General features: G+C 44.9%; 1 protein-coding gene and 1 long non-coding RNA gene across 4 annotated transcripts in view; both read left to right on the top strand.

Annotated features, from left to right (window-relative positions):
- The window catches only part of LOC135910113 (uncharacterized), a 59,687-nt gene extending 50,295 nt beyond the window's left edge, over positions 1–9,392 (top strand). Inside the window, exons 9-10 of one of the 2 annotated variants that reach the window (XM_065442150.2) lie at positions 4,776–4,892; positions 9,084–9,392. In XM_065442150.2, coding sequence (XP_065298222.2) covers positions 4,776–4,892; positions 9,084–9,251 — 285 coding nt within the window. In that variant the 3' untranslated portion in view covers positions 9,252–9,392. Of the gene's footprint in view, positions 1–4,775; positions 4,893–9,078 lie in introns of both variants that reach the window. The other variant, XM_065442151.2, reaches the window with a different exon arrangement.
- Positions 9,393–15,283: 5,891 nt separating this feature from the next.
- LOC135910114 (uncharacterized) overlaps positions 15,284–26,037 on the top strand; it is a 28,097-nt gene continuing 17,343 nt past the window's right edge. The window contains exons 1-3 of one of the 2 annotated variants that reach the window (XR_011507148.1): positions 15,284–15,396; positions 18,888–18,920; positions 20,415–20,432. This is a non-coding gene — a long non-coding RNA (uncharacterized lncRNA). Of the gene's footprint in view, positions 15,397–18,887; positions 18,921–20,414; positions 20,433–22,191; positions 22,203–26,037 lie in introns of those variants that run through there. The other variant, XR_011507149.1, reaches the window with a different exon arrangement.

The raw sequence follows: 26,037 nt of genomic DNA, 5'->3' as shown, positions 1-26,037 counted from the left end.
TCCGCCGCCAACACCAGCCCACCCGTCTGTCGGACAAGAGCGCCCTCGACCATCGTCCACCCTGCTACCACTGTGGAGAAGCGAGCCATGTACCGCCAATTCCTATACCGCGAGCTGCGCCTCATAAGCTTCGCCGTCCATGTGTCACGTCCTCAAGAGGGCGAAGAACCACGGGACATCAGGGACTATTTGATAGCGACCTACTGTAAACCCCGACTACCTTCTCGTGCGCCGTAGCCAGGTCGCTATTTTTCGCCGCAGTGCCGACTGTATGCTAGCACAGTCCCTGGCTGGCCTGTCAGCCTTTATCCAGGATGCTAAAACCAGCACGTGACAGGCGCGCAGCTCTTCTTCGAGCTGCCCAGAATCGTTGCCTGAGCCATAGCGACAACGCCGCGAGAAAAGGCCGCCATCCGTATGACGCTTTGAAGAAAAAAAAAACGAAACCTAAATATGTTTAATTTATTGATTAATTGAAAAAAAAACATACATATCTCAACGGGGAGGTGACGATTCTCGGAGTCCTCATGCTTGGTACCCCTAGTTGAGGGCGCCAGCGGCTTCTGCTGCCTGGCTAGCTCTCCGGATTAGTAAGACCTAACTATCGACTGCTAGACAGCCCAGGTTTCACTGCACCACGTTCGGACTCGTTATGTTTACCACTGGCCTTTGCTTTCGGCTATCCAGCGATATACAGTAATCGTCCAATTCGATAACGCTGTTCACAGAACAAATGATACCACCGGATAGGACTTTCTGCTACCATTTCTAGAGTGTCCCTGAAGTTACCGCTCGTTGCAAGGCGCTCACCTACACGTGTAGGAACATCCTCGAAAGTTGCCAGTGATTGTACCTGCTGTTGCCGAACCTATTGTAAACTCGATTGCACGAAAGAATTAATATTTATGTGTATTCTAGAACGCAACCAATCACCAGCGATTACGTCGGAATCGTCGAGGAGTCATGTATAAATAGTTGACGCGCTTCACCTCGAGATCAGAGTTCAACGCTCGGCGCAAGTGCTCGTCGCTGTCGTTTTTTTTTCTTTTGTCATTTTTGTCGTTTGCTGTCGGTTTGGCACAGGGTGTCCCACAACCTCAAGGAGGTGGTGCAAAGGCACCGTGTTAATCTTCTCTTCAGTACACCGTGTAGGTTGACCACGAAATGCCCTATGCTGACAAAGGCAAAACCCGAACCCCACGCTAAGAAACATGCAGTGCAGTACATGGCTTGCAAAACTAACGTCGTATATGAGGTACCCCTAAGTTGCCAACACGAGTGTGTCGCTCACACCACACGGTGTTTTAATGAAAGGGGGCGTGAGCACAATTGGGCTGTAAATAACAAGGGGGGGGGGGGGCATCTGGCAGACCACTGTAAACGTCACAATTGCCGTCCGTATCTTCGTGACACCAGGTTTCTGGCATGGTCTAGAGATAGACTAGAAAAGGAGATATTAGAAGCTTTCTACATTGCAATGGCCGAGGGTACGTGCATTAGCTGCCCTTCAGTGGCGCTTAACGAGATAGGGAGGTCGTGATGTCACGATGGGCCATTCTAGGTTGTATCTATTTAAAATCCTGTTTCTTCAAAAAACATTTAGTAGGCAGTAGCGCCTTGGCCGTCGTACATGTTCCTCTTTTAGTCCGCGTCTTCGTAGCGCTCTTTTCTTCAAGCATAAACAACCAACTCGCCCACATCAAGTTTCTGCTGTCGTTGCCCCTGTATCAATTTATTTTTGTGGGTACAAAGTTCGCCCAATAAAGAGCTGGCTTTGTGACCCGCTGTTGTTCCATGGTCTCCTTCTTCTCCAGTCACTAGAGCGTGACAATATTGCAAGGGCTGCAAAAAACTACGGCATTGTGCTTTATACAGCAGTTTTAAGCATCACCTTATTAGCACACAGCCATGAGCAAAGTGTAGAATGCGCGGCATTTACGCATCAGCATGCTGAGAACATTGCGCGCCAAAGGCCGCCTCACTGAAGCTGTTGTAAACATAGAAGTGATGCCATAGCCTCAAAGATGGGTCCAGTGTCAGAACTAGATCTGTCCGTTCATCGCCGCCCGATCGCGAACACCGTCAACAAGCTGTGCGAGCCCATGATGTGCCAACTTTCGCTATGATGCCTTGCAATAATCGTGTCACCCTATAATAACATGGTAGCGTCAACTGTGGTAGCTAGACACGCGAAAATTTGAGTTGAGGGTGGTTCTCGTTTTTCTCGCATTTTAAAACTTCGTTTACAGTTAATTGGATTTTGCATGCACAAATTGCCGTACGTCCATAATTTCGTTGTTGTTTGACATGCTGAAAATACGTCTATAGCCCAAATATACACTTTTATAAAGCACGGTAGTTTAAGTGTAAACAAATAGTGTTCTATTTAAATTAGGGCCGTGAAAATGGTGCGAAATTGCAAGAGATGAGTTTGCACTCTATGATACATGCCTTTCTAGTAATACTCAATATAATCTTCCGAACAATCTCTTAAATGTAGTACCACAACACAGGACTAACTGTACAATATAACGGCTCAATTATTGACAATTCTTTTTGGCTACACATCCAGCCTTCGTCGAAATCCTGAAGCAATCTACATCATTCTGAGTTCTGAAAGTGCAATGGAGTCAGTCATATCTCATGGCCTCTATGGGGAGAAACTGGACCTATTCGAAGCAGGCATTCTGCCAGTAATCTAATGTAACCTGTCTGAAACTGTGCTTGTTTTACTTGTTTTGTAATGCAAATATTTCGTAAATATTCAAATGTATGATTGCATGAAATATTGTATACATGCATGAGCCATTATCAAATCAGCGAGTGCGGGTGGCAGAGCCACGGCCAGGCAGATATGATTTCTGTTCAGCCGTCATCCAAGACCATGTTGTGCACGAAACTACAAGATAAATAAATTATGCTGACCTCACAAAGATGTTGTTACAGTTCCACTTTAATGTGGGGAATAAATGTGCCTCTAGATAGTGCAGCGATGCTACTCTAATGTCTTTCCTTGTCTCGCGACGTCACTCGTGAGAGCGGTTGTGTGCCCACGTTCTCAGTGGTACCAGAGACAGCCGTGAACGTTGGATGCATTAAGATTGGCATTCAATTGATGGGCAGTAAGCCCTACATAATGCGGGCCATAACTATTCCAAATGCCAAAGACGGATGTGCATTTAATGGGATTTGCGCCATGTATTGTGACATAGCAGACCTGGGACAGTGGCGATTAGTTATACCGAGCCCCACTGCGGCTCGATTTCAATGATTTTTTCCCCGGACCAAAGAACTGGTTATTTTTTATGAGTATTATGAAAACTTACATGTTGACAGTTTTATCGTTCTTGAGCTCGTGGTCGCAGGTTCAATCCTAGCTGCTGCTGCATTTCTATGCAAACGAAAAGCAAACGAAAAAAAATAGAAAAATTCAGCAGGAGCTATATGTCACGATGGCAGTCTGCACAAATTGGACTACAATTGAGGCAATGTACCGAAACGGCGTGAGGCAATGTACCGAAACACCACGTAGTCTCGATTATATATGAGTCATGTGCCATGGCCGGGTTTCTCTGTCATTTTTCCCGCTGGACAAGCCACGCCAGCTAACGGTGGCGCCGCGAAATCCTCCCTTTGTGTTGTTTGTACTATATATATATATATATATATATATATATATATATATATATATATATATATATATCCGTGAGTATGCTACTGCGCAGCACCAGATAAATTTTAGCGGCTCTTCTTTCTTTTTGTCATTCAAGGGAGACACATACCCAGTAAAACATACTCATGACCCACGTTGGCTTCAAAAAGGTTCATTGAGGAGTGGCACATGCGCAGTAGATTCAGACCCAGTTCGCTCAGCCCCGCAACCGGTTGCTTTACGCCATACAGTTTCTCACTATAACACTTAGAGGGAAATGTGGTGCCACCGTCTATGGGAGTTTCTGAAGGGACCACCATGCCATCATGGGAATTACGGTGTATGTGTCTGCGAAACTCGTGTTGGCTGGTGTTGTAAGAGGCTTCGTCTAAAATGTGGATATTGCTACACAAATAGCGCGTTCCTAAAGGGAAATCTTCAAAAACATTTTCAGCCACGCATATTACATCTTTACTCCCCTAAAATGCATGACCAAGCGAGGAAAAGCAAGAACAGACGAAAAATTGTTCCAAAGCGAGCGTGAATCTTGTGGTCTGTCCTGGAACTTCAGCGGCCTGCTAATACTTTTTACCTATCATATAATTTTGCATGCAATAACTTGCTCCCCTAGTTAAACAAAAGATGTTATTGCGTAACAAAAAGCTTAAACAGCCTTTTACATGCTGCTTTAGTGGAAAATTATTCATTATGGCACACGGAACGGTGCTTGCCTGGCTTTCTGAGAATGATGCCAATGCGAATCCACAATATACCGGCATTCTCATGCAAATCACAGCGCAGCAGCGCCAGATTTCCCTCTAGGTAATATAGTGAGAAACTATGCTTTACACCAAGAACAACCAGTGGCTCCAGTTCACGTGATAAGGTTATGTTCTCTCAAGCAATTATACTAGGAACTAGGTGATGTTTATCAGTATTGATAATCCCATTAAAAGATTTGTGCACTTATAATAAAAAGCACGTTAAAGGTCTGCAAGTCATCAAAATTATTTCCAGGTCCTCCACTACGGCCTGCTTCGTAATTACATCTCTTTTGTGTGATGCGCACTCAAAGTGTCATTTTCTTTTTATTAATAATTATTTGGTTGCACTTATCATCCAGGCGTGTTTGATGGGACCTCCAAAGCGCGACCACGTCGACACCGGCTCAAGCTACTCGGCAGACGTTGCTAACCACTTCCTCGCGATCTTCGACACTACCCAGGATTGCGAAACCAAGGTGAGTCTTGGGTGTGACATCTTGCGAGAAATTTTGGCTTACTAGAATGACGCAAGGCGAAAGCGTTAAATGGGCCATACTCCTGATGATCTGGAAAGTGCGTCGTGCGGTACAGAATTTGATGCGAGCTCGCCTTGCGCAGACACTTGCTCGTGCAACTGCTCGTTCCACTGCTTGCACATTCGTCGTCATCGTGTTCCACAGCTGGCTCAAAGTCCACGTGAAATTCAAACCCATTACCTTTCGCGTTAATGCGAGGTTAATTAGGCCGCCCTAAATAATATAGTCCTAATGAGGCACTCGAATTCAGGACCTATGGTGGCAGTCGCACCCTCGACCTTTCCTGGGAGTCGAACTCACGACTTTGGTGTTAATTAGGGCGAAATAAATTAAGACATAGCTAATTAAGGAAGCGTCAATAAGGCACTTGAACCTATGACTTTTGCTTGGAGAGAAGAAGTACCAAGTAACAACGCATTTGAATGACAATATCAAGTAATTTACTGAATGTCTCTTGATCGCCCAGGCTTTCGCCTTTACTCTTTTTGGCGTATGTTACAGTGACTGCGAATATTTTTGTGTTACTTTTGCGAACCACTCTGCGTATTGTGTCATGCTGACCAGCTCAACGAAGGACAGTACATAGTTTTATGACTCCCTTTAACTTCCTTGCCAGAGCCTCAAGAATTCACCGAATTACTTGAAAGGTATCATCATTTTCATCCGAATTACTTGAAAGGTATAGGCGACGACCAAAAGAACGAATTAAACGGCTACCTCGCCTTTCGAATCTTTTGCTGCAACGCCTCTTCGACCAGTGGGTTCACTGAAGTCCGCCTACGTCTCTTTTGGCTGTCAACATATTCCTGGTTGCGTAGGCTGAATCATCTTGCCCTGCCCTACGAAAGTCGCAAGCGTGCTTTTCTTCACCCTGCGTTTCTAGCCGATATTTTCTTGCTGAGATCACTTTTCCCGACATGTATCACTTTCATGATCTCGATGCGACATCGTGGTGGAATTTGCACGTGGCATCACGACGAACGAAAGAAGCGGACTGTTGAATATGCACTGTTAAAACGTTTGCACCCTTTCGGGCTTATGTTCTCCCACAACAATCGTCATATGCCTGGCTTGTGTTCCTTTTCAAAGAGAAGTCACGGACACCCGAACCACGACAAATTTTTCTTCAACTGCGAAGCTTTCTTTCTGAGAAACCCGTATGGGTTTCCTTTGCAGCTTTGTGCTACGTACGGGTGGATGACAATTTTTCCCTTTCATGATAAATCATCCGCAGTGCACGATTCCGCAGAACTGATTTGCCGTATTTTGTGTTGTTTTTCCTGAAAACTCTGGTCTCGCTACTCTTCTGTCGAAAATGACATATCACGTGTATATGTAGCATGCCATCCGTCACCTGGAAGTAACGACTGTACAGCCGTGAAGGAAGGGAATGCGGGCAAGACAGCTGACGATTATCGTTGTGGGACGAGATAAGCCTTAACATGAGAAACAGTCTTAAGAGTTCGTTTTTCTGCATACCTTATATCAGTTATGTGCGATGTTAGATGCGTGTGGATTACCTGCAGCCTTCGAAATAATTATTTTCCTGGTGTTTGAAAGTGTGATAGAGACATTTTCAGAATGCTTGCCAGTGTCCCGAGATACGTTACACCAAGTTTACAATTCTCGGGTTGACAGGTCATGTTAAGTTCCTTCTGGGGCGAAACTTAAATTTTGCCTTGCCAAATTGGAAGCGTTGCAAGTAATTGCTGAACCCTCTTCTTTTCTCTCTTTTTTATGCGTTATACGGTGCTCGTAGTAGGTTTGCCCGGTATCATCGGAGAAGTGAAGAAGGCCCCTCGTTTACATTTGCTTAAAATTAGGAGCAGATTATGGGCGACGTGTAGGCTAAGTTCAGCATATGTGGAGTAATAGCACCTTTGTAGTAATTCACGTGTGCAAACGATCCGCAGCGATGATGGTTTGTCTTAAGAATGACGCAGTATTTATCACACTGCACTGGAAGAACTATTAACGCCACCAATACGCAATATAGCAAAATATATACGGGGAGGGAATGGGTTAAGTTACAGCCATTGTTCTGTCAAAATAAAGTTTGTGAATGAACTACTACTTTTCCGAAAAGATGCTTGGCGATTGCTCAAAAGCTTTAAATGCAGCCAAGGTTTCAAACGGACATAAATCAAAAACAGGCAGCATTTGCATGTATGTCATCTAATTACTGGCGATTGAAACTATTATTACTATTTATGAAAAGAAGCAGTTTCGCTAGGAATTGTCTAGTCATCCTGCAAGGTCGCATGAGTGTGCGGCGTTTCTAATTTTTTCCCATCGTATGGCAATCCTTGCTTTGGCTGGATTGCTTTAATTCACTGAAGAAATGGTATTACTAAATCGCGAGACTGCATGCTCATGTTTTCCTTTTTTTCAAGAACGAGTGGAAATATTAGTTTCGCAAGCATCACGGTGTCTTCTCAGCGGCTGCCTTCCCTTCACTTCGTCTAGCATATATTTAGGGCAAAGGTGTTCCGCGACAACCCGCGAGATGCCACCCATGCCGCTTCCGACAATTGTTTTTCAAGGGAAGCTCGTATTGGCTCACATGTTTCGGTGGCATGTCGTCACGCAAAACACTAAGTTGCTTCGAGAGCAAAGTAGCTGCGGGAAAAGGCAGCTTGATGAGTTCACACCTGCGGCGGCGCCAAAGCGTGAGTGATTAGCAAGGACTCCAGCTGCGTAGCAGCACGTTCACGCCCCGCGCGTAACCAATCAGAGCCGTTTCACTTCCGCCTCAGAGGGAAAGGGCAAGAAATTGTTTCACGCGCGCTGCCCCCACCGGCATAGTTACCGCCCAGTTCATTCTCGGAAAATGGATGGGATGGCCACGCGTTGTGCGTTCCCCCGAGGAACTGGCAGCCTTCGACGAGCGGCAGTAAGAACGCACCCGTGAAACGTCTCGCCGTAGGCGCGCCTATCCAGCCGTTAGAGCCACCCGAGTCCAGTCAATCCGACAGCAACGAGAAATCCCCGAGCTGAAGTAGCGGGAGGCCAAACCAATCCGGACTGTTACATGTGCGCTACTTAACCATTACGAAGGTGAGGTGCACGCAGGAGAAGCTTCGTTTACCCCCATTTCCTGGTAGGGGAAGCGTTGGTCATCTTTTTTTAGCCACTTACATGGTTATCTATCTTAGAAATATAATTTAATTGAATTGTATATAAAACAGCAGTGTGTTCTCAGAAAATTAGATCAACTAAGAACTATTGGTCTTTTATATGCTAAACAGTCAATACCGTTCGCAGACAATTTCTTGGCTGGCTGCAATCGTTCCCTTTGAGGGCCAAATTAAACTGGCAAACGTAGAAAAGCAAACGCAGAAAATGAAAAAGATTTCTTTTTGGCTTTTCAGAGCGAGCATTTAGTAAACAAATGTACACGAGATGAGGAGGTCAAAAACGCCGTCCAGCTGACGTGTGGCCACCGTTTAGCATGCAGATTGAGAGTTGGTCACTGTTTAGCTTGCAGGTTTCATTTTACTCGCCGAGCTTATTATGCCTATTACCGGGGAAAAGAAAGCTTCCCAACATTTATTTCCGGCGTGACAATGACAGTGGGAATATGACGGACGTTAAAGTAGGGCAAAAAGAAATCTAGTAAAAAGGATAAATAAATATATGAGATGGCGCATCACTGTAACTAGATAGATGGCGCTTGGCATAGTGAATAGCTCTGTTAAATTTGCATCTATTGTTTTTTTTTATTTTTTGCGCGCTTTTCAGCTACTGATTAATCGCTCTTACTGTTGCCGTTCGTCTCACTTTAACACGCAATTTCACCATCTTGCCACATTTCCTATCACTACTGTACATTTATTCGGCGAACATCACGTGGTATATTCAATCACATTCTTGTACAATACCTCATGATTGATGTAAGCCCTATAACATAAACAAGAACAGCAACGACTGTGGCCATGACGACGAAGAACACAACAGTCGCCACTCGTGCGTTCGCGAAGAATACGGTACTCGCAATGTTCAAAGTATCACGACGTGCTTTTTCAACGGCGTGCCCTAACGTTTTCCATTCTTAGCCTTCGACAGCGGTGAATTTTTTTACGGTGACTCCAACCTGCCTTTAATCCACGCAATTGCATTCTCGAAGCGCAGATAACGGAGCGTATGGCCCGGTATCTACCGAAGCAACCAACAGGTATAATGGCGTATCACGTCGAGTTGGACGACTTCAATAACGTGTGCAAAGAGGGCGCCTTCGCCCGCACCAAGAAGATCAGGGACAAGGTGTATACCACTAAACCACGCCTCAAGCGGGCATGACCTCCGTTTGAATGACGTGGACTGGCCAGGTGCTCCGTTCCGAAAGAAACCCCTGCACTCATGGCCGGTGGCTCCACGAAATACGACGCTGGGGACGTTCTTGCGCGTGGCAAAATAAACTGCCCATGTTCGGAACGGTTTCTCAATTTGCTTACCTTCTCCGTGACTTCGTAATTCCTGTTAACAACCTCAGCAGTGCTTTATGGGATTAACATTCTTAGGGTACTTGGCGCATTTATTATACTTGACGCACGTCAAGTACCCTAAAGGTAGGGCATGGACGAACAACCCGCGAGATCTCTTAGGGTACTTGACACAGGTCGAACGAGTAAGTCGCACATCTCTCTTAATATTCCTCTCCCCATTTCCCCTTTCCTCAGTGCAGGGTAGCTAACCGGGCTCTGCCCTGGTTAATCTGCCTGCATTTCATCTATCGTTTTAGAGCGCATCTCTTGCGTGCCCGTTGCTGCGTTCAGCGTCGGCGTGCGTCGGCGGCGTTGTACCTCGTAACCGAGCGAGCGAGCGCAGGCGAGAGATGAACGCGAACACAGAGCGCAGCGGTAGATGAAAGAATGGCGCGCGAGGAGGAGAGTGAAGGAGGAGGCTGCAGGAAAAGCATGATGCGGAAAGTGGGGGAAGAGGGAACTGGGAACGGCCTGAGCATGCACTAGGTTGCCGGCGGCCAAGGCATCTGCCAAGTTCATCATTTCAGGAGCTCCACTGCGCAAGTTACATCTGGGACTTCATAGAACTCTGATGGCTCTATGGCAAGCCATTTATGTGTGTTTCATTCTACCTGGGGTCTTCGGTAAATAATGCACCTCAGCATTCATGTTTAGTTACCTTTGTTAGTTTAATGTTACCAATGTCATAGCTGTTAGCATGAGTTATTCCTTTTTCTCGTTATGGATATAGACAGATTGATCTGGTTGCAGCATCATCTGCCATTGGCCACACCACTCCGTAATTTTTTGTACATTAGCCTGCAATCCCAGTTGATTGTCTAGTTACGTTATCCTACTGCATAATGCACAGTCATCCGCGCATAATCCCAGTGTAACAGTTATGCAATTTGCAAGATCAATAATAAATATTAGCCATGGGAGGGGCCTTAGTACACTGCCCTGAAGTAACCCTGACGCTAACTATAGGTAACTCAATGTACAGCCACCTACGTGTTGTCGAGACAGAAGATCATATTTGAACCAATCAGTTATATTAGAATTGCTCAAGAAAGCATCAATTTTCATCAAGAGTCTTAGGTGGGAGACATTCGCGAATGCTTTGGAAAAAATCTAAAGAAAAAAAGAATCGACCTGTCCACGGGGCTTGATTGTTTCGCAGAGGCTATGGACTAATGTCAACAAGTTGCGTTATGCTAGACAGGCACTTGCGGAATCCATGTTGAGTTAGGACAATAGCTGATATGTTTTGAGATAATTTGAAAGGTGTTTACTAATAGCATGCTCCAGCAACCTAGAGCAGGTGCTCCGAAGAAAAACGGCCTGCAGTTGCATACGTCTGTCGTGATGCCAGCTCTACGAATAAATACAATTCTGACCTGTTTCCAAGTTCTAGGATTGGTACTTTTGCTAATAGATGATTGAAAGACGATTGGTAAGTATTTAGCTATCCAGTCGGCGTTGCGGCATAAAAACTCAATGGGAATGCCGTCTGTACCGACTTTTTCTTAACATTAATGCTCGAAAAAGTTGTAGGAAGGACGAAAAAGGTGTAGGAAGCACGGCCAGGAAAAACAGGCGATGTCGGTACTGTTGCGCCGTCATGAGTGTATACTGAAAAGAAAAATATGTTGAAAGCTCCTGTGCGCCCCTCCTCAACTTTTCATTATTTGAAAAATAAGATTTAGTTGATGGGTTAACATATCCCAGTACTTGGTAGGTGCTTCAGAGAGAAACAATTGTAGTGCTATGCTATAGAATTTATGCCCCGCTTCCGGAACAAGAGAATTAGGTTCTTTTTTTTTATTTCACGTAGCGTAATCCATATTTCTGGTCTCGACTTTTGGGAATATGCCTTACTTATTCTAGGGATTCTTCGTTCTGAATGAACTGTTTCTCTGTTTCTCTGCTTTCTTTTTTGATTTAGGAATAAAATGTTTAATGTAAAGAGCCGCCACAGATTATAAGAGTTCCCAAAAGATATCCCACTAGCTTTGGATTCGCATATTGTATTGAACGCAATAAAGAAATGTTCATGCTAGTCGTATTTTCGTGCTGCGTATGATGTTAGCATCATACGCCGCACGAAAATTCAATATTTATTTTGGTAATTCCTTATCAAATAATAGTGGAGAGAGAGAGAGAGCAATAAACTTTATTGTGAGACTAGGCTTCTTGAGCCCGAAGGTCGGTGGCCTCCTAAGTCCAGGTAGCCATGGCTCGCTGCCGCCGCCTGAACGCTGTTCACCAACCGCAGTTGGCTGTCAGGGTCTTGCGTCACCAGCAGAGCCTCCCACAGGTCTTCCAACTCTTCTTCTGAATCCGCCTCCTTCTGCATGTTATCGCCTGGTGGTGATGATGATGGTGGTGCTTCTCGATTATTCCTGCACCCAAGCACCATATGGCGCAAGTTGTTGGGCGTGTCCGGCGTGCAGAACTTTCAGGCTCGCCTGTAGGTGCCCGGATAAATGGCGTGCAGCAGTGTTCCGTGAGGGTAGGTTCCAGCCTGTAGTCTTCTCCAGGTTACCGCTTGGTTCCTACTCATCGTCTTATGCGCGGGCGGGCAGCGACGCCTCTGCTTCCTGTAGTGCGCCAAGATATCCGAGTACTTCTTGGATATCCGTTCATAATCTTCGTCACAGTCGTTGGTCCGTGTTCTCTACGCGTCGGAGATGGCTCGGCATGCATGATCTCGAGCCGCGGCGTGCGCCGCCTAGTTCCCCGCGAGAGACTCGTGTACCGGCATCTAGAGGATTTGTGCTGCTTCTATCTTGGTGTTGTTCAAGACCTGAACTGCTGCCTTTCCAATCCTTCCGTTCATATACCTTCTGCATGCTTCTTGCAAGTCCGTCACCACGGTAACCATGGCCTTCCTGCACGTTGCGACTGGCCTTTCCCCAACTAGGTTGCCCAGACCATGGAAAACGAGCTTTGACAACACTTGTGAATTTCTGTTTTCTTGAGATTTCGTTTTTTTAAAAAGGCATCAACACAGAGAGCGAAGCGCAAAGGCAACGACAGAATCTCTTTAAACTGCGTCACTGCCACTAGATCTATCTTCTTCATGTATTATCTCATCTAGGCCTATCTTATATGCCCACGTTTCACTGTTGTTACGCGAGAATAAAATATTTGTTACGCTTAAATTAAAGATCTGTTTCCCATTTTCGTTCACTTATATCAGACATAAAAAAGAAATCTGCACGTGTGTACCAGGTATTAAAAAATGTATAGTACACAGAACACCGCATGCAGTCCATTTTACAAGCAAATTTTTTTCCTTATTGTCCTATGCTCATGGCCCAATGGGCATTATTAGGAGAAGGGTACATGATTTACAAACAATCAAAAACATTGAAACCTATGAGGACAACAATAAGGTAATAGGCAGAAATAGAAGCAAATAAAATAAAAAGAAAGTACAACGAAATTCAAGTCATTTCAAAAGATGATCTGTTACAGCAGTTTTCAGTGGTTATGCATTAATATAACTTCAATAAAACAGTAACGTAACCTTAGAATTCCTTTACTTTATTAGAATGAAAAATGTAACCTAAAACTTACCCTTAAAAAAATTACGCTGCCATCATGGCTAGAGTAAAAAACGAGTGTCCTTAGCTATCGCCGAAGAGACACGAAGGCGAACGCCTTGTGACGCCTACTCTAACTCACTCTAATCCTCCTTAATTATTACACCTTAATCCCTCTAATTCAGCCTTATCCTCCTTATTCTAATCACTATAATGAATATATAAATTTGCTAATCATTTAGCATCTCCTATACACGGCTGGACATGCTTTGGTTCGTTTCTGGCCTTCCTTGGATCGTGTGATATGTTCTGTATCCCGCAACAAGGCCTTGGAACATGGAGATCAAGGCATTTGCCTTAGAAATTACGTTTTCTCTTCGCCAGCATAGAAACACATCAGGTTCCCGCTCGAAGCCGAGCTGAGCTAGCACACGCTTTTCACGCAAGCGACAAGCGCTAGAGAAGCCTGTTGTAATCAAAACAAACCCTGATTTATAAATCAGCTGGCCACATTCGAACTGTGCTGCTGCTACAGCTTAATAAAAACAAAAAGCGCAGCAGCCCGCTTGCCGATGCTGTGGAAACATGGCGGGCTACGAAGATTGGATGGTGCCGCGGCACCCACCTGCACTGCAGCGCCCCTAGTGGCAGCCGCCGGCATTCATTGCATTTGGTGCCACCCGAGAGGCCGCGGACGGCACACTAGCCAGTATATTCTAGGCACTATACTTCGCGTTACACCCGTTGATCAGCACGACGCGCCCACACGGGTGGACTGCTTCTCCTTCTTCTACTAGGAGGCAGTTCAAATTTTTGCTGCCTCAACACATGGCGCGTACCCACAGTGGGGATTGGCCACACTAAGTTGATTGAAAATTGCATCTACAAGAAAAGAAAAAGGGCTGAAGGCAACCATTCAAGACGAATAACCAACTAAATGTTGGTAGAAATTTCTAGAGTGTCTATAAAGGAAGTTAAGATAAAATGAAAATAAAGTGTACCACACTCGCCTACCAAGCAGCGAAGCCTTCCTGACGCTTCAATGAACTTGTTTAAACCAATAATTATTGACTCATTGGTTACGCTTAATTGACAAGCAACAATGGAACAAAATTTTGGTGCAGTAAGCGCTTATCCTAGCTTACTAGTTGTAAATACGAGGAACATTCTGCGGAAGGAGGACAAACGACGGTAAGAAATAATGAAATGGTCCGTAGTTTCCAGTTCAATGCAAGAAGAGCAGTGGTTACTTATGGACCAACCATATCTATGATGGCAGAAGTTTCGGCGGGAACTCTGCAACGGAAGCTTGAGAGGGTCACTTGGCATTGTCGCGAAAGACTGCTGTTAGTGACGGGCTGTTATTTCTAAAAATGGAGCTGTTCTAATTCGAGCCTTCGCCGTCCGTTGTCCGTTGTCACGCACGGGGCAGGTCCCGGAGCTCCTGACCAACGTTTATATCCTTCTGCTTGCCACTCTCTTCCTCTTCTTTCACTTGTGGCGTTTTTCGTTACCATTACAATAAATATAGATATATCACAAAAGGGCTTACCTTACGACCACCAGCTTCGCTACATTGACAGCTTTCACTTCGAAGAACTGGCTTTACTTTTTCTTTACAACTTACACTAGCACCACGCTAATGTGAACTGCATTCGGTTCTCAATGTTGCATTTTGAATATGACGCACCCAAAAGTGGGGACTGGCCCAGGTTTGTAGTGTAAACAGTATGAAACGACCATGTTTCCAGTAATTCAATCGCAAGTATTATCAACATTTAAAATGGACAAATAATTAGAAAGAGAACGGGTGAATCATTTCTGCCACCGTAACGAAAAAAAGCCGAAATGTGTTTACAGTGGGGAAAGAAGGTATTCCGGAAGTGACACGAGAGTTCCTTTTGGGCCCGACTCATAGTTGCTCACAATACACTTCGTTTAGGTATGTACCAGTTGCTGTCTCTTCTTTCTTATTTTTCTATCCCAATACAATTTTTGAACGTCGCATATGGCAGGTGGCATATTTATACAGTTTGATACACATTGTTCAAGGAAGTGGACAGTTATTACATTAAATGTCATACTAAACGTTACCCTAATTAAGAGAGTTTCATATTTAGCATTAGCTAAATACTCCTGGCAGATGCTCTCACAAATGAGCTAAAGACGGTGAGTTTGTATTTACACAAATTTCGATGCGATAGCCGCCGCTTTCCAACTGAGAACTTGCGAATTCGTTTTGTTTTCAATGAGAAATACCTGCGAGAAACAGGAATTTGACAATTCTTCGGTGATAGCCAGCTTCTCGTGCCTGGCTGCTACTGAGGAAGGAAGAGGACGTGATATTGAGCAAGCCTCGCCAGCGCGTGCTCCCCAACGGTCGCCGAGCAGCAGCTTCCAGCAGAACTCGGCGTTCCCCGCAATTCGCCATGGGTAAGAGACCACCACTTTTGTCTTCACGCTTCCCTCACCACAACTGCTGCTGATAGTGAGCTTACAGTCCCCTGGAAAGTAGCGCGTATAGACCTGTCTAGGCTAACCATGAACTGTGGACGCCGTGAGGTCTGCCTACAGCCCTCCAGCTTTCTGTGAGAGCAAGGAAAAGGCACAATGCCGAAATCAGTCAGGAGCTTCAGCGGACCGAACTGACTGCATCGTTTTTTGAACCGTAAATGATCCATCGGAATCAACTAGTACTAAAGAGAAAGCGGGTCATGCAGTTCGAACTAGGGATACTAGGGACCAGCTTTTCCAGTACCTGCCTAGCCCTGCTAGGCTACAGGCGCAATAGACACTCCCAGTGTTGTTTTAGGTAGCAGCAGCCTTGGCGTATTTTTCGCTGAAACCGATGCCTTCACTTCAAAAAGAAAAAAAAAAGCGGTGGATCCTGTGCTTATGTGGGAACCGGTGCTACACGAAGTCTCTGAGGTGCTTGTGGGAATGTGAAAGCAAATCTTGTGCAAACGTAACGCTAATGTCGGAAGTGTGCCAAATGACGCTACTCGAATATAAATCTGTGCAAAGTGAACGTAATCGGTGCAAAAGCAGCGCAGTGCTTATTAATAATAATAATATTTGGGGTTTTACGTGCCAAAACCACTTTCTGATTATGAGGCACGCCGTAGTGGAGGACTCCGGAAATTTTGACCACCTGGGGTTCTTTAACGTGCACCTAAATCTAAGCACACGGGTGTTTTCGCATTTCGCCCCCATCGAAATGCGGCCGCCGTGGCCGGGATTCGATCCCGCGACCTCGTGCTCAGCAGCCCAACACCATAGCCACTGAGCAACCACGGCGGGTCGCAGTGCTTATTCAAACGTAACGCCAGGCCACAGATGTAACGCATTGAAGAAAATTCCTACCTTCTCCGTACCCGACTTCCTCAATTTTCTAATTGAGACGTATTTATTTCTTTACCTCTTCTGTTTGTACTTTCGGACGCATGCGTAGCGTCAGATAGCCATCCTGGCTCATTCACCAAGAATGGGCAAACAGCCCGTGTCAGATGCCATGTTCCGCGTACTCTGTCGACCAAGTTGTCTATTTGGTGACATACTCAGTGTGGCATATCTGCAGTGGCACAATGAGTTGTCGGCTCTGAATTACCGACCTCACAAACTGCGAGGACGAGGCAAAATATGTTTTGCAAAAGGACAGACAGTTGGGCGAGTTGGTACGGTAACATGATCTTGGCTTCTAGCGCGAAATAAAACACGGACACAGAAAGGAGCAGACAGGACGAGCGCTAACTCTCAGCTAAATTTTTATTGAATTTAGTTGAGAGTTAGCGCTCGTCCTGTCTGTTCCTTTCTGTGTCCGTGTTTTATTTCGCGCTAGAAGCCAAGATCAAATATGTTTTGCTTTATGTAATGAACATGACAGGGTAATCTAAACATATACCGTAGTAAGCTATCCACAGAGCTTTTTTTTCGCCTCAATTTCTCTCAAACAAGGGTCTTTGTAGTGGCGCAAGCATATCCTGTAATGTGATGGCTTTGACTAGTCCGTTTAGTGCGGAACCTTACTAGATTGCAGAAAAAAAAAAACTCCCATGACAGAGAGATATAAGGGGTTATTGGCAGCTGAATGTTTTGTTTTGCACCTTGGAAATCATATGCCAAGCTTTTCCTTTTTCGAGGGAAGTAACAATATTTGACCATTGTTTCTGATATACAGCAAAAATATACTCGATAAGCTGGATTAATCGATGAGGTGGACATTCCTTGCACAATCCGAAATTCATCTACGGCTAGACAACAAAATTTTGCTAATGAACTTTTCACCTAATTGTTTTAGGCTAGCGTTGCAGTTCATGTATAGGAGGTGAGTTCACAAGGCATAGACACCTGGAACAAATTCTCATGATGACACCTGTTTCGAGATAGGCGCTGCCAAAATATGCGACGAAATACATTGAACTTACTGTTCGTTTTCGTGCTTTAATGCAGAAAAGTGCCGTTTGCAAAACAAAAAACAAAATGTGGGAGAACTGATCATTTTGACCGCATGATTGACGGCACTTATCTCACTTGTCTTACTTTCAAATTTTGCTCCACTTCTGTGGGCCTTTAGAACCAAGAGTTCACAAATTGCAATGTAAGCTCTAATGCTTATAGCCAGCAGGTTGTATACTGCAACTGTGTTAATTTCACGGTAATTCAATTTGATTCCTTGTGCACGTAATGCCTACCTCATCGCGTTATGCTGCACAAGTTGCATATATACCTATACATATCTACGTATATATATATATATATATATATATATATATATATATATATATATATATATATATATATATATATATATATATATATATATATATATATATATATATATATATATATATATATATATATCATAGGAAGCCAACAAACAATGACGCCAAGGATAACATAGGGGAAATTACTTGTGTTTTAATAAATGAAATAAAGAAACGAAGAAATAATGGAAATTAAAGTGGATGAAAAACCAACTTGCCGCAGGTGGGGACCGAACCCACAGCCTTCGCATTTCGCGTACGATGCTCTACCAATTGAGCTACCGCGGCGCTGTTTTCCCATCCACTTTCTTGGGTATTTATGTGTCCTAGTAGAACCCTAGGAGTGTTAGCCAGCGCCACCACACGCAGACCTTGGCGGCGGACGTGGGACGTCGTTTTTGCCGCAGGCGTCACGAGAACGTGATCTTTATGGGTGAAGGCAACTGGTCAATAAACCCACATATGCTACCTGAAGGCATCAACGTAGCCGGACACTCCCAGGGTTCTACTAGGACACATAAATACCCAAGAAAGTGGATGGGAAAACAGCGCCGCGGTAACTCAATTGGTAGAGCATCGCACGCGAAATGCGAAGGCTGTGGGTTCGGTTCCCACCTGCGGCAAGTTGTTTTTTCATCCACTTTAATTTCCAATAATTCTCCGTTTCTTTATTTCATTTATTAAAACACAAGTAATTTCCCCTATGTTATCCTTGGTGTCATTGTTTGTTGGCTTCATATGATATTACTATTAAAATCGGGACCCTCGGTTAACCCCCTTTCTTCTCGTATATATATATATATATATATATATATATATATATATATATATATATATATATATATATATATATATACCAACCCTATACACAAGCCTGCTTGGTGACACATGCTGTAGGCTCAAAGAAAGATGAAAACAGCAGTAGTAGTTCTTTCTCGTCAACTCGGATACAAGAAAGTGACCGGTGTGCCATTTCTTCTCCAAGCAATATGTCGTGATTGGTTAATGTCTGCGGCGCGTACCGTGGGGCACATTTTATTCCAAGAATCGTGTCGCCTGTTTCACCTTCAAATTAGGTTTATAAATCATAATGATACTGTTACTTATTTTGGCGGATATTTCAGGCAAGTTGTGTGACCTTTCCCCTGTTCTATGTTCCAGAGGAATCAATGATGTCCGAAGCGCCCCAGTCAGGTAAGTAGGGTGAATTATCACTGTCATTGCTATAAGCGAATCCGAAAAGATTTGCCAATCCGTGGGCGAATTCTCAACTGATCATTCGTAAGTGCTACTGACCAGCTGCCAGGGCGTAGCCACTGCTTTTCCTTAGTAACTGTTAAAAAAAGAATGCCGGGGTTTATGTGCCAAAAACAAGTTGTAAATATGAGGTATGCCGTTAGTGCGCGACCCTGGATCGATTTCGACCGCCTGGGCAATGTTAGCGTGCACACAATACGCGGTACATGGAGGTTTTTGACATCATACGCCCGCATCGAAAGGCGGCCGCACCGACCGGCATTTGCACCGGCACTCTCGTGCTGAGCAACGCAGCGCCGAATTCGCTAAGCGACCACGATGGTTTCCGCACTGACTGTTCAACGGAGAGTGAGCCGCTTTGACAGTCCGCCATCAGCGTTCCCCACTAAAGCGCCTTTGGGCGACGTCGACCAATCACATCGATTGGCATGACATCGACACCATAAACTTTGTTTTGTTTGTTTGCAAGCCCGGAGGCTCGCTTGGAGCCCGAAGCTTCGCGCAAGGTGCTTACGTTTCGGTTGCCTGAGCCCCCATACACCATCCCAAAATGGTCTCTTAAGGGGTTCCTCACCAGGTCTGGCCAATTTGAGCTGACAAGCGCAGAGCATACACTGCGCGATGACGATCGTGTCTGCAAATTATTACATCGCTACGCGCCGTGGCAAGATCTGACATTTCAAACCGAACACAGTTGTCCCCTCTCCTCACGGTCGTCGCGATCCAAGCTGGAGGATGACATACACGTGCTAGTGCGCCTACGTTAGACGTGTTGGATCTGTGACGTCGCTTGTGGTGACACGTGACTTCAAGAATTATTCAAGGTGGCACCTGTTAAGGGGGTGGGGGGTTGTAGTATATTCCTTCAATAGACAAATTAAAGCTAAGAGAAATAATGAAACACAAACTGAATGTCTGCATGTTTTTGTTTTACTTCGCACCACAGCAAGCACGGCTTCTCACTAAATAATTGCTAGAGGGATCTCTGGCGCTACTCTCGACGGGAGCTGCAATGGCAGCAGTAGTGCGTTCATGGGAACTATGGGAAGTACCTGGATATGCCTCAACTTTGTCATACTGGCTTGAAACGGCTTTGTGACTTTGTAAACTCGTCATCTTAGAGTATGTACGGCTTAATTATTATATCCTTATATATTATTAATATTTTCCGAAGGCAGAATTCGACACAGGTGCTCTAGCAAAGAAGCCTCATATTCAAACCATCAAGCCATAGAGGCATGCGTCGGATGGCAATGTGAAACGCCCTTATAAATTTATCGCCGGCCTTGAGACGCTTGGCGCGTTTGAATGTGGCCACTTCGACATGCTCAATCATTGCAATCAGTAGTGATTGGGCGTGTTCGTAGCGTTTTATCTTATTTTTTATTATTTATTTATTTTTATTTATTTGAGTTTTTATTTTTATTTCAGAGATGTCATCCATGAGTGGTGAGTTCTTTTACATAAGCCTCTTGCATGCTCTGACTACGCTCTATTTAATGGTGCAATTTTTCTATTTCTTTCCTTTTTTTTGGGGGGGGGGGGGGGGGCAGGTTGTTGCTCGTCCACCATTGCTCTTTTTTTATGATGATGTAGACTTGCTTGAACTGCCCAATGCACTTTAGACACTTTCCCGGTTCGAACAAAATTCTCAAAAGGTCCCGAGCAATTGTACCACCGTGACAAAATATAGATATACGTCACGGCAACTATGTGAAACGAGGATAGTTTTTAACAAATATTCATCAAGTTGAGACAGTGAACGTGAAGTGAATTTTGAGGTAATGCGGACCTAAGCCACGATCTGATTATAAGGCACGCTGCCCAATAGGGAACTCCGGAATAATTAAAACCACATGGGGTGTTTCAAGTTCGCGGGTGTTTTTGCATTTCGCCCCTATCGAAATGCGATCGCCATCGCCGGAATTTGATCCCGCAATCTCATGCTTTGTAAATCCATGCCATAGCTGCTAAGCCTACATGAGGTGTGCATGGAAATGCCTTAAAAATATATATTATTGGTTTTCACGTGCGGAAACCACGATCTTATTAAAAGGTACGGCGTAGGGGAGGGGATTACGGAATAATTTTTATCACCTGAGGTTCCTCAATGTGCACCTTGAGTTAAGCACAGTGATGTTTTTGCAATTCGCCTCTATCGAAATGCGGACGCCGTGGCCGGGATTCGAACCCACGATCTCGCGCCTAGCAGCGCCACACCAAAGCCACTATGCAACCACGGCGCGTGATAGACATGCCTGAATGTGTAATGTGGTACATCGAGGCAAGTCGCAAGTACATTTGCACATGACATATGATACTTTATATCGTCCACACTGTAGCGTTTCGTACAGAAATATAATGAAATGCTTTCTTAATAACTTTGGCGAATGCTTAACGGCACAGATGAAAGCCTTAGATAGTAACGTAAGAGGTTATAGTTGTATTCAGCCTGAGCAGTAACTTGTGTATAATTTAAGATTTAAGCAGACAGAAATGGAGAAGTCAGAAATGTGCCGGTGCTGAAACGTAATGTATCACCAGACGGCCTCATTTGGTGGAGTGTGTAGTTTAATTTAGAAAATAAAAGTGCGGAAGGGGGCAACGCAGCTTGTGCATGTAGTGGCTTTGGTGGCAAGGTAATGTTCGAGCGCACACTATTTCTTGTTTCTGATGTAACGAAACCATCGGTAAAGGCTGGAATAGCAAGCGACGGTGACCATCCCCTTTTGAAATGGTCGTTCTCCCAATCCTGCCTTCATAGCAGCATGTGATGCAGTCAGATTTACAATTCCTAAAGTCCACACGCCCGCACAAACGACTTTAGCATTGCTTAACGAATCCCGGTGTCAATGACTCTGGATAGCTTGTTAGGTGCGGGGTCTCTATTTCATAAGTTTGCATCTATTCAGTTAGGGTTGCGAAACCGCTATTCTGTTCTTGCTTTTCTACCAGCCATTTTCTTTTCCATCAAACCTCTCTTGCTCTGTATTATTTCGATAAAAGAAATCTCCCTTAGATCGGCACCACTTCATAAGCTTTGAATCAAATTGCCAGCTCAGAATATTCGTTAACCAAAATAACTGCGGAGACAGAACTATGTCTTTTCTTTTTTTATATAAAGTAACTTCTTTTCTTTTTTTTTTCGCGAGCGTATGCTGCGAGAAGTGAGCTAAAGGCCTTTTCTCGCTCTCTCTCTCTCTTTCCAGGTACGAGCGAGTAAGTGATACCTTGCTTCTACTTTGTTTACTTTTTCTTTCGTGTACTCTTTTGTTGCCCGCACCAAAGCACTGGCGCAGCTTTAAAAAAAGAAAAAGTCACAGTACTAACTGAAGTGCTGCTTCCGTCAGATTGGCCGAGATGTGTGAGCATATGGCTTACGAACAGCATCTGTTTGATATCTCTGTGTCTGTTTACGTGTTGTTCTCCCATAAAAAAAAACAAGAGAAAAGCCAGAAATTACTAACGACACCACCTAACCGTAAAGTAAGTACACGTTATTAACAAGTTAATAACTGGGATCATGCGCCAATTGTAAAACCGTATAGGTGTTACTAACGCAGCTACATTATCATTATCACAAGTTCACTGGTGTTCACTTTGTGTGCAAGCGCAGCTGCCGGCTCATAATTAGGTGGTTTCTAGACCAAAAGCCTATTCGAGCATAGAAAATCGAAAACCGCATTCGCACATATTCCATCATACTCATTAAGCTAGTAATTAGTAGTACATAATGACCAAAGCTGAAGTCAACGCTCCATGTGACATATGTAAGTGCGACCCTAAATGCGAGTAGCATATATGTAGTAAACACGTTGCCAGATGGCCCCACCATAGCGCGGCTCTGTGGTATTCCAGCGTTTGGTTAGGTTCCTGTCCCATAATACATTTTGATGCAAATAATGGTGTCCGAAACGCGACCACCTGAATGTTTCCAGCTGCTGCAAATCGCTTCACTCGATTGCAGTGCACTGAAGCATAGCCTCAGAGATCCAAACTTCTTACTTAGAGTCATGCTTGGCGGCTCTAAGTAGAAGATAGGGCATTCATGGCTATGTCAATTTTGATTAATAAAGGAAAAGTGAGACATCCACCTATTCATAGCTATTGCTACCAAGGAAAACCATACTGGTTCGTCGAAAGGAAACCCTCGTAGTTGAAGAAAAATTTGTCCTGGTCCAGGATTCGAACCCGGGACCACCACCTTTCAGGGGTAGCTGTACTACCATCTTATCTAACCAGACGGCTAGCAGATGGCAGGGTGAAGTCGAATTTATAAACAACTCAAAGCAAAGGCAGAGTTTCGGCGTAATAGTTCTGCGGAAACCCGTAAGGTACAGACATGTAATTAAGAAAGGGAAACTGAGACATCCACCCCATCGTAGCAACTGCTAAAAAGTAAACCCGTTTTCTTAAAAGGAAAGCCTCGCAGTTGAAAAATTCGAAGTTCCGCCCAAAAGCCGAAGCACGGATTGGAATTGCAAATGAATACATAGTTGTACCAACTAAGGATAGCGTTATCGGCCTTATAAACTTGTAAAAATTCGCTTACTGACTAAATTAACAATGACAGAATATATAAGCGTGACTCAACGATGATATAGAAAGACACACGGACACAGCGCTGTCTTTGTGTGTCTGCTTCTTTCAATGTCCTTGTTCAGTCCCGCTTACATATTCTAACATGGAATCGAACCACGAAGCCCGTCAGTGTTTTACCTAAATTAACGAGCACAGTGTCACACACGCACAGGTGAACATGAACACTTATCGCTCGTTGACAGCAGATACTGTCTCAGAAAACACTGCGGTTAGGAATCGCGGCACTAGCCGCGAGCCAATTGACCTCTGTGCATCTGTCCCTTGAACACGTAGCAAACGTCCAAAGCACGGCGCATACGAAGCTACCGGCACTACGCGCACTCTTCAAGCATCGCAGATCCCTTTGCAGATGAGGCCTGCGCGGGCGCGCACTTTAGCCACGTGTGTCACAGACAGCTTTCTAGACACACGAGTGCCGGCAACATGTCCTAAGGCGTCCGCCGAAGGCGTCTAATACAGCGTCCGCGATTCGCGTGGCCAACGCCGTAGTAGACGCCGCGATTGTCTCCACTCTTTAGAGAGGCGGGCGAGGAGGACATTGAGGCACTGTAGAAGCCGCCGGGGAAGAATGCCGCTCCTCCCTCACATTCCCCCTATGTCTCGCACACCACAGTAGAGTGCACATCGGGCCCGCGTTCCTGTTTCGCGCGCGCGAGACTGAACCGCGTTCGCCGGCTCACCTTCAATAATACGGAACCTCATGGCAACGACTACGGCAGAAATGTGCCTGGAGTGTCCATATAGTTGCTCTCGCAATAAAATTCACCACCTTTCTGCGGCAGACGCTCTACCATCGGAACTAACAAGGCGGCTAGCAGATGGCAGGGCGAAGACGAATTGATCAACAACTCGAAGCAAAGACAAGACTTTGGGTGTAATAATTATGCGGAAAGCCGTCAGGTGGAGACAAGTAACCTAAAAAACAATTTGCTGCTTTACGTGCCCAAACCGCTTTATCAGCCATCCCGTAGTAGGGCAACCCGAAAATTTGTACCACCTGGGGTTCTTTAACGTGCACCTAAATATAAATACACTGGTGTTTTCACATTTCGCCCCATCCAAATGCGACCACCGTGGTCGGGATTCGGAACCGCGACCTCGTGCTTAGCAGCCCAACACCATTGCCACTAAGGAACAATGGTGAGTGGCGACAAGTAATCAATGAAGGGAAAATGAGACAGTCTCCCAATCGTAGCAATTGCTAAAAATGACCCTGAAAATATGTTCCTTGAACGGATTGCCTCCTAGTTGAAGAAAAATTGAAGCCGAGGACTCGAGCCCGGTACCGCCGCCTTACCGGGGCAGACGCTCTACCATCTCAGCTAACCAGGCGGCTAGCAGATGGCAGGACCAAGTAGAACTTTATAGCAATTGGTACAATAGGGGGAATCTCTCATTTTGCCTTTATTAATTATTTGTCTCCACGCCGCGGGTTTCGATCGAACATTTAGGCTATGCCAATTTCGGTACATAAAAATTTAATGAAACGAGCACCACAGCATCAAGATGTAGGCGCCTGTCTCGTGACCTACAGGACACACATGTCATGATATTCTTGTCATGATCGATCATTTATATTCGTCTACACTCATGTCATACTATGCCAATATTGGTAGATAAAAATTTTACGAAGCGACCATAAGAGCGCCGTGATGTGGGCGCCTGTCTTATGAACTACATGACACACATGTCACGATATTCGTGTCACGACAGATTTTTCATTGTCGCTATGCACCCTAGTCATACTCTGCCATTTTTGGTACATAAAACGTCTAACGAAACGACCATGAGAGCACTAAGATGTAGGCGCATGTCTCATGACCCACATGGCGCAGGTGTCATGACATTCATTTCATAACCGATCATCTATCTTCGTCATACATTCTTGTCGTACTATGCCATTTTTGGTACGTCAAGACGTAGGCGGCTCTTCAATTACCTACATTGTCTTGCGGATTATTCAAACATTTATTTTTAATGCTATAGCATTACACGCCCCATTACGAGAAAATCCATCACCGTCTGCGTGATGGAAAGAAGGTACCAAATATGGCCGACGGCGCAGGAGTAAAAACATGTGAATAAGTGCTCGGACTGACCTCGAACGTTTTAAGGAGGTTCCTTTAAGGAAAGTAAAATTTCGCACGTTTCGGACTCGGTGGGAGACGATCCCGGGCATCCGGGGTGGCAGACCAGCACGCGTCCCCAATTGTACGACTGCTCCATGGTTGTGGCTGACTGAAGCTGCCTAGTGAGTGGATCTATGCACACGTCACATCGCAGCCATTTTGCTCACTGAAGGTGTAGCCTCGTGCGCGCGGCTCTAGGCACGTGGCGGCGCACCAAACGGCAAGGAGTAGGCGCACGCCACTACTGCATAAACTGGGCGCGTTCATGACGTTCCCAGATCTACACACGGTTGAATGTTTCACATTCCCACTCGTAAACAGTC

This window comes from Dermacentor albipictus, chromosome 7 (assembly GCF_038994185.2).
Source record: "Dermacentor albipictus isolate Rhodes 1998 colony chromosome 7, USDA_Dalb.pri_finalv2, whole genome shotgun sequence".
In the NCBI taxonomy this organism is placed as follows: Eukaryota; Metazoa; Arthropoda; class Arachnida; order Ixodida; family Ixodidae; genus Dermacentor; species Dermacentor albipictus.
Note: the sequence above shows the minus strand (reverse complement) of the source record. Positions and strands in the feature narration are given on the sequence as shown.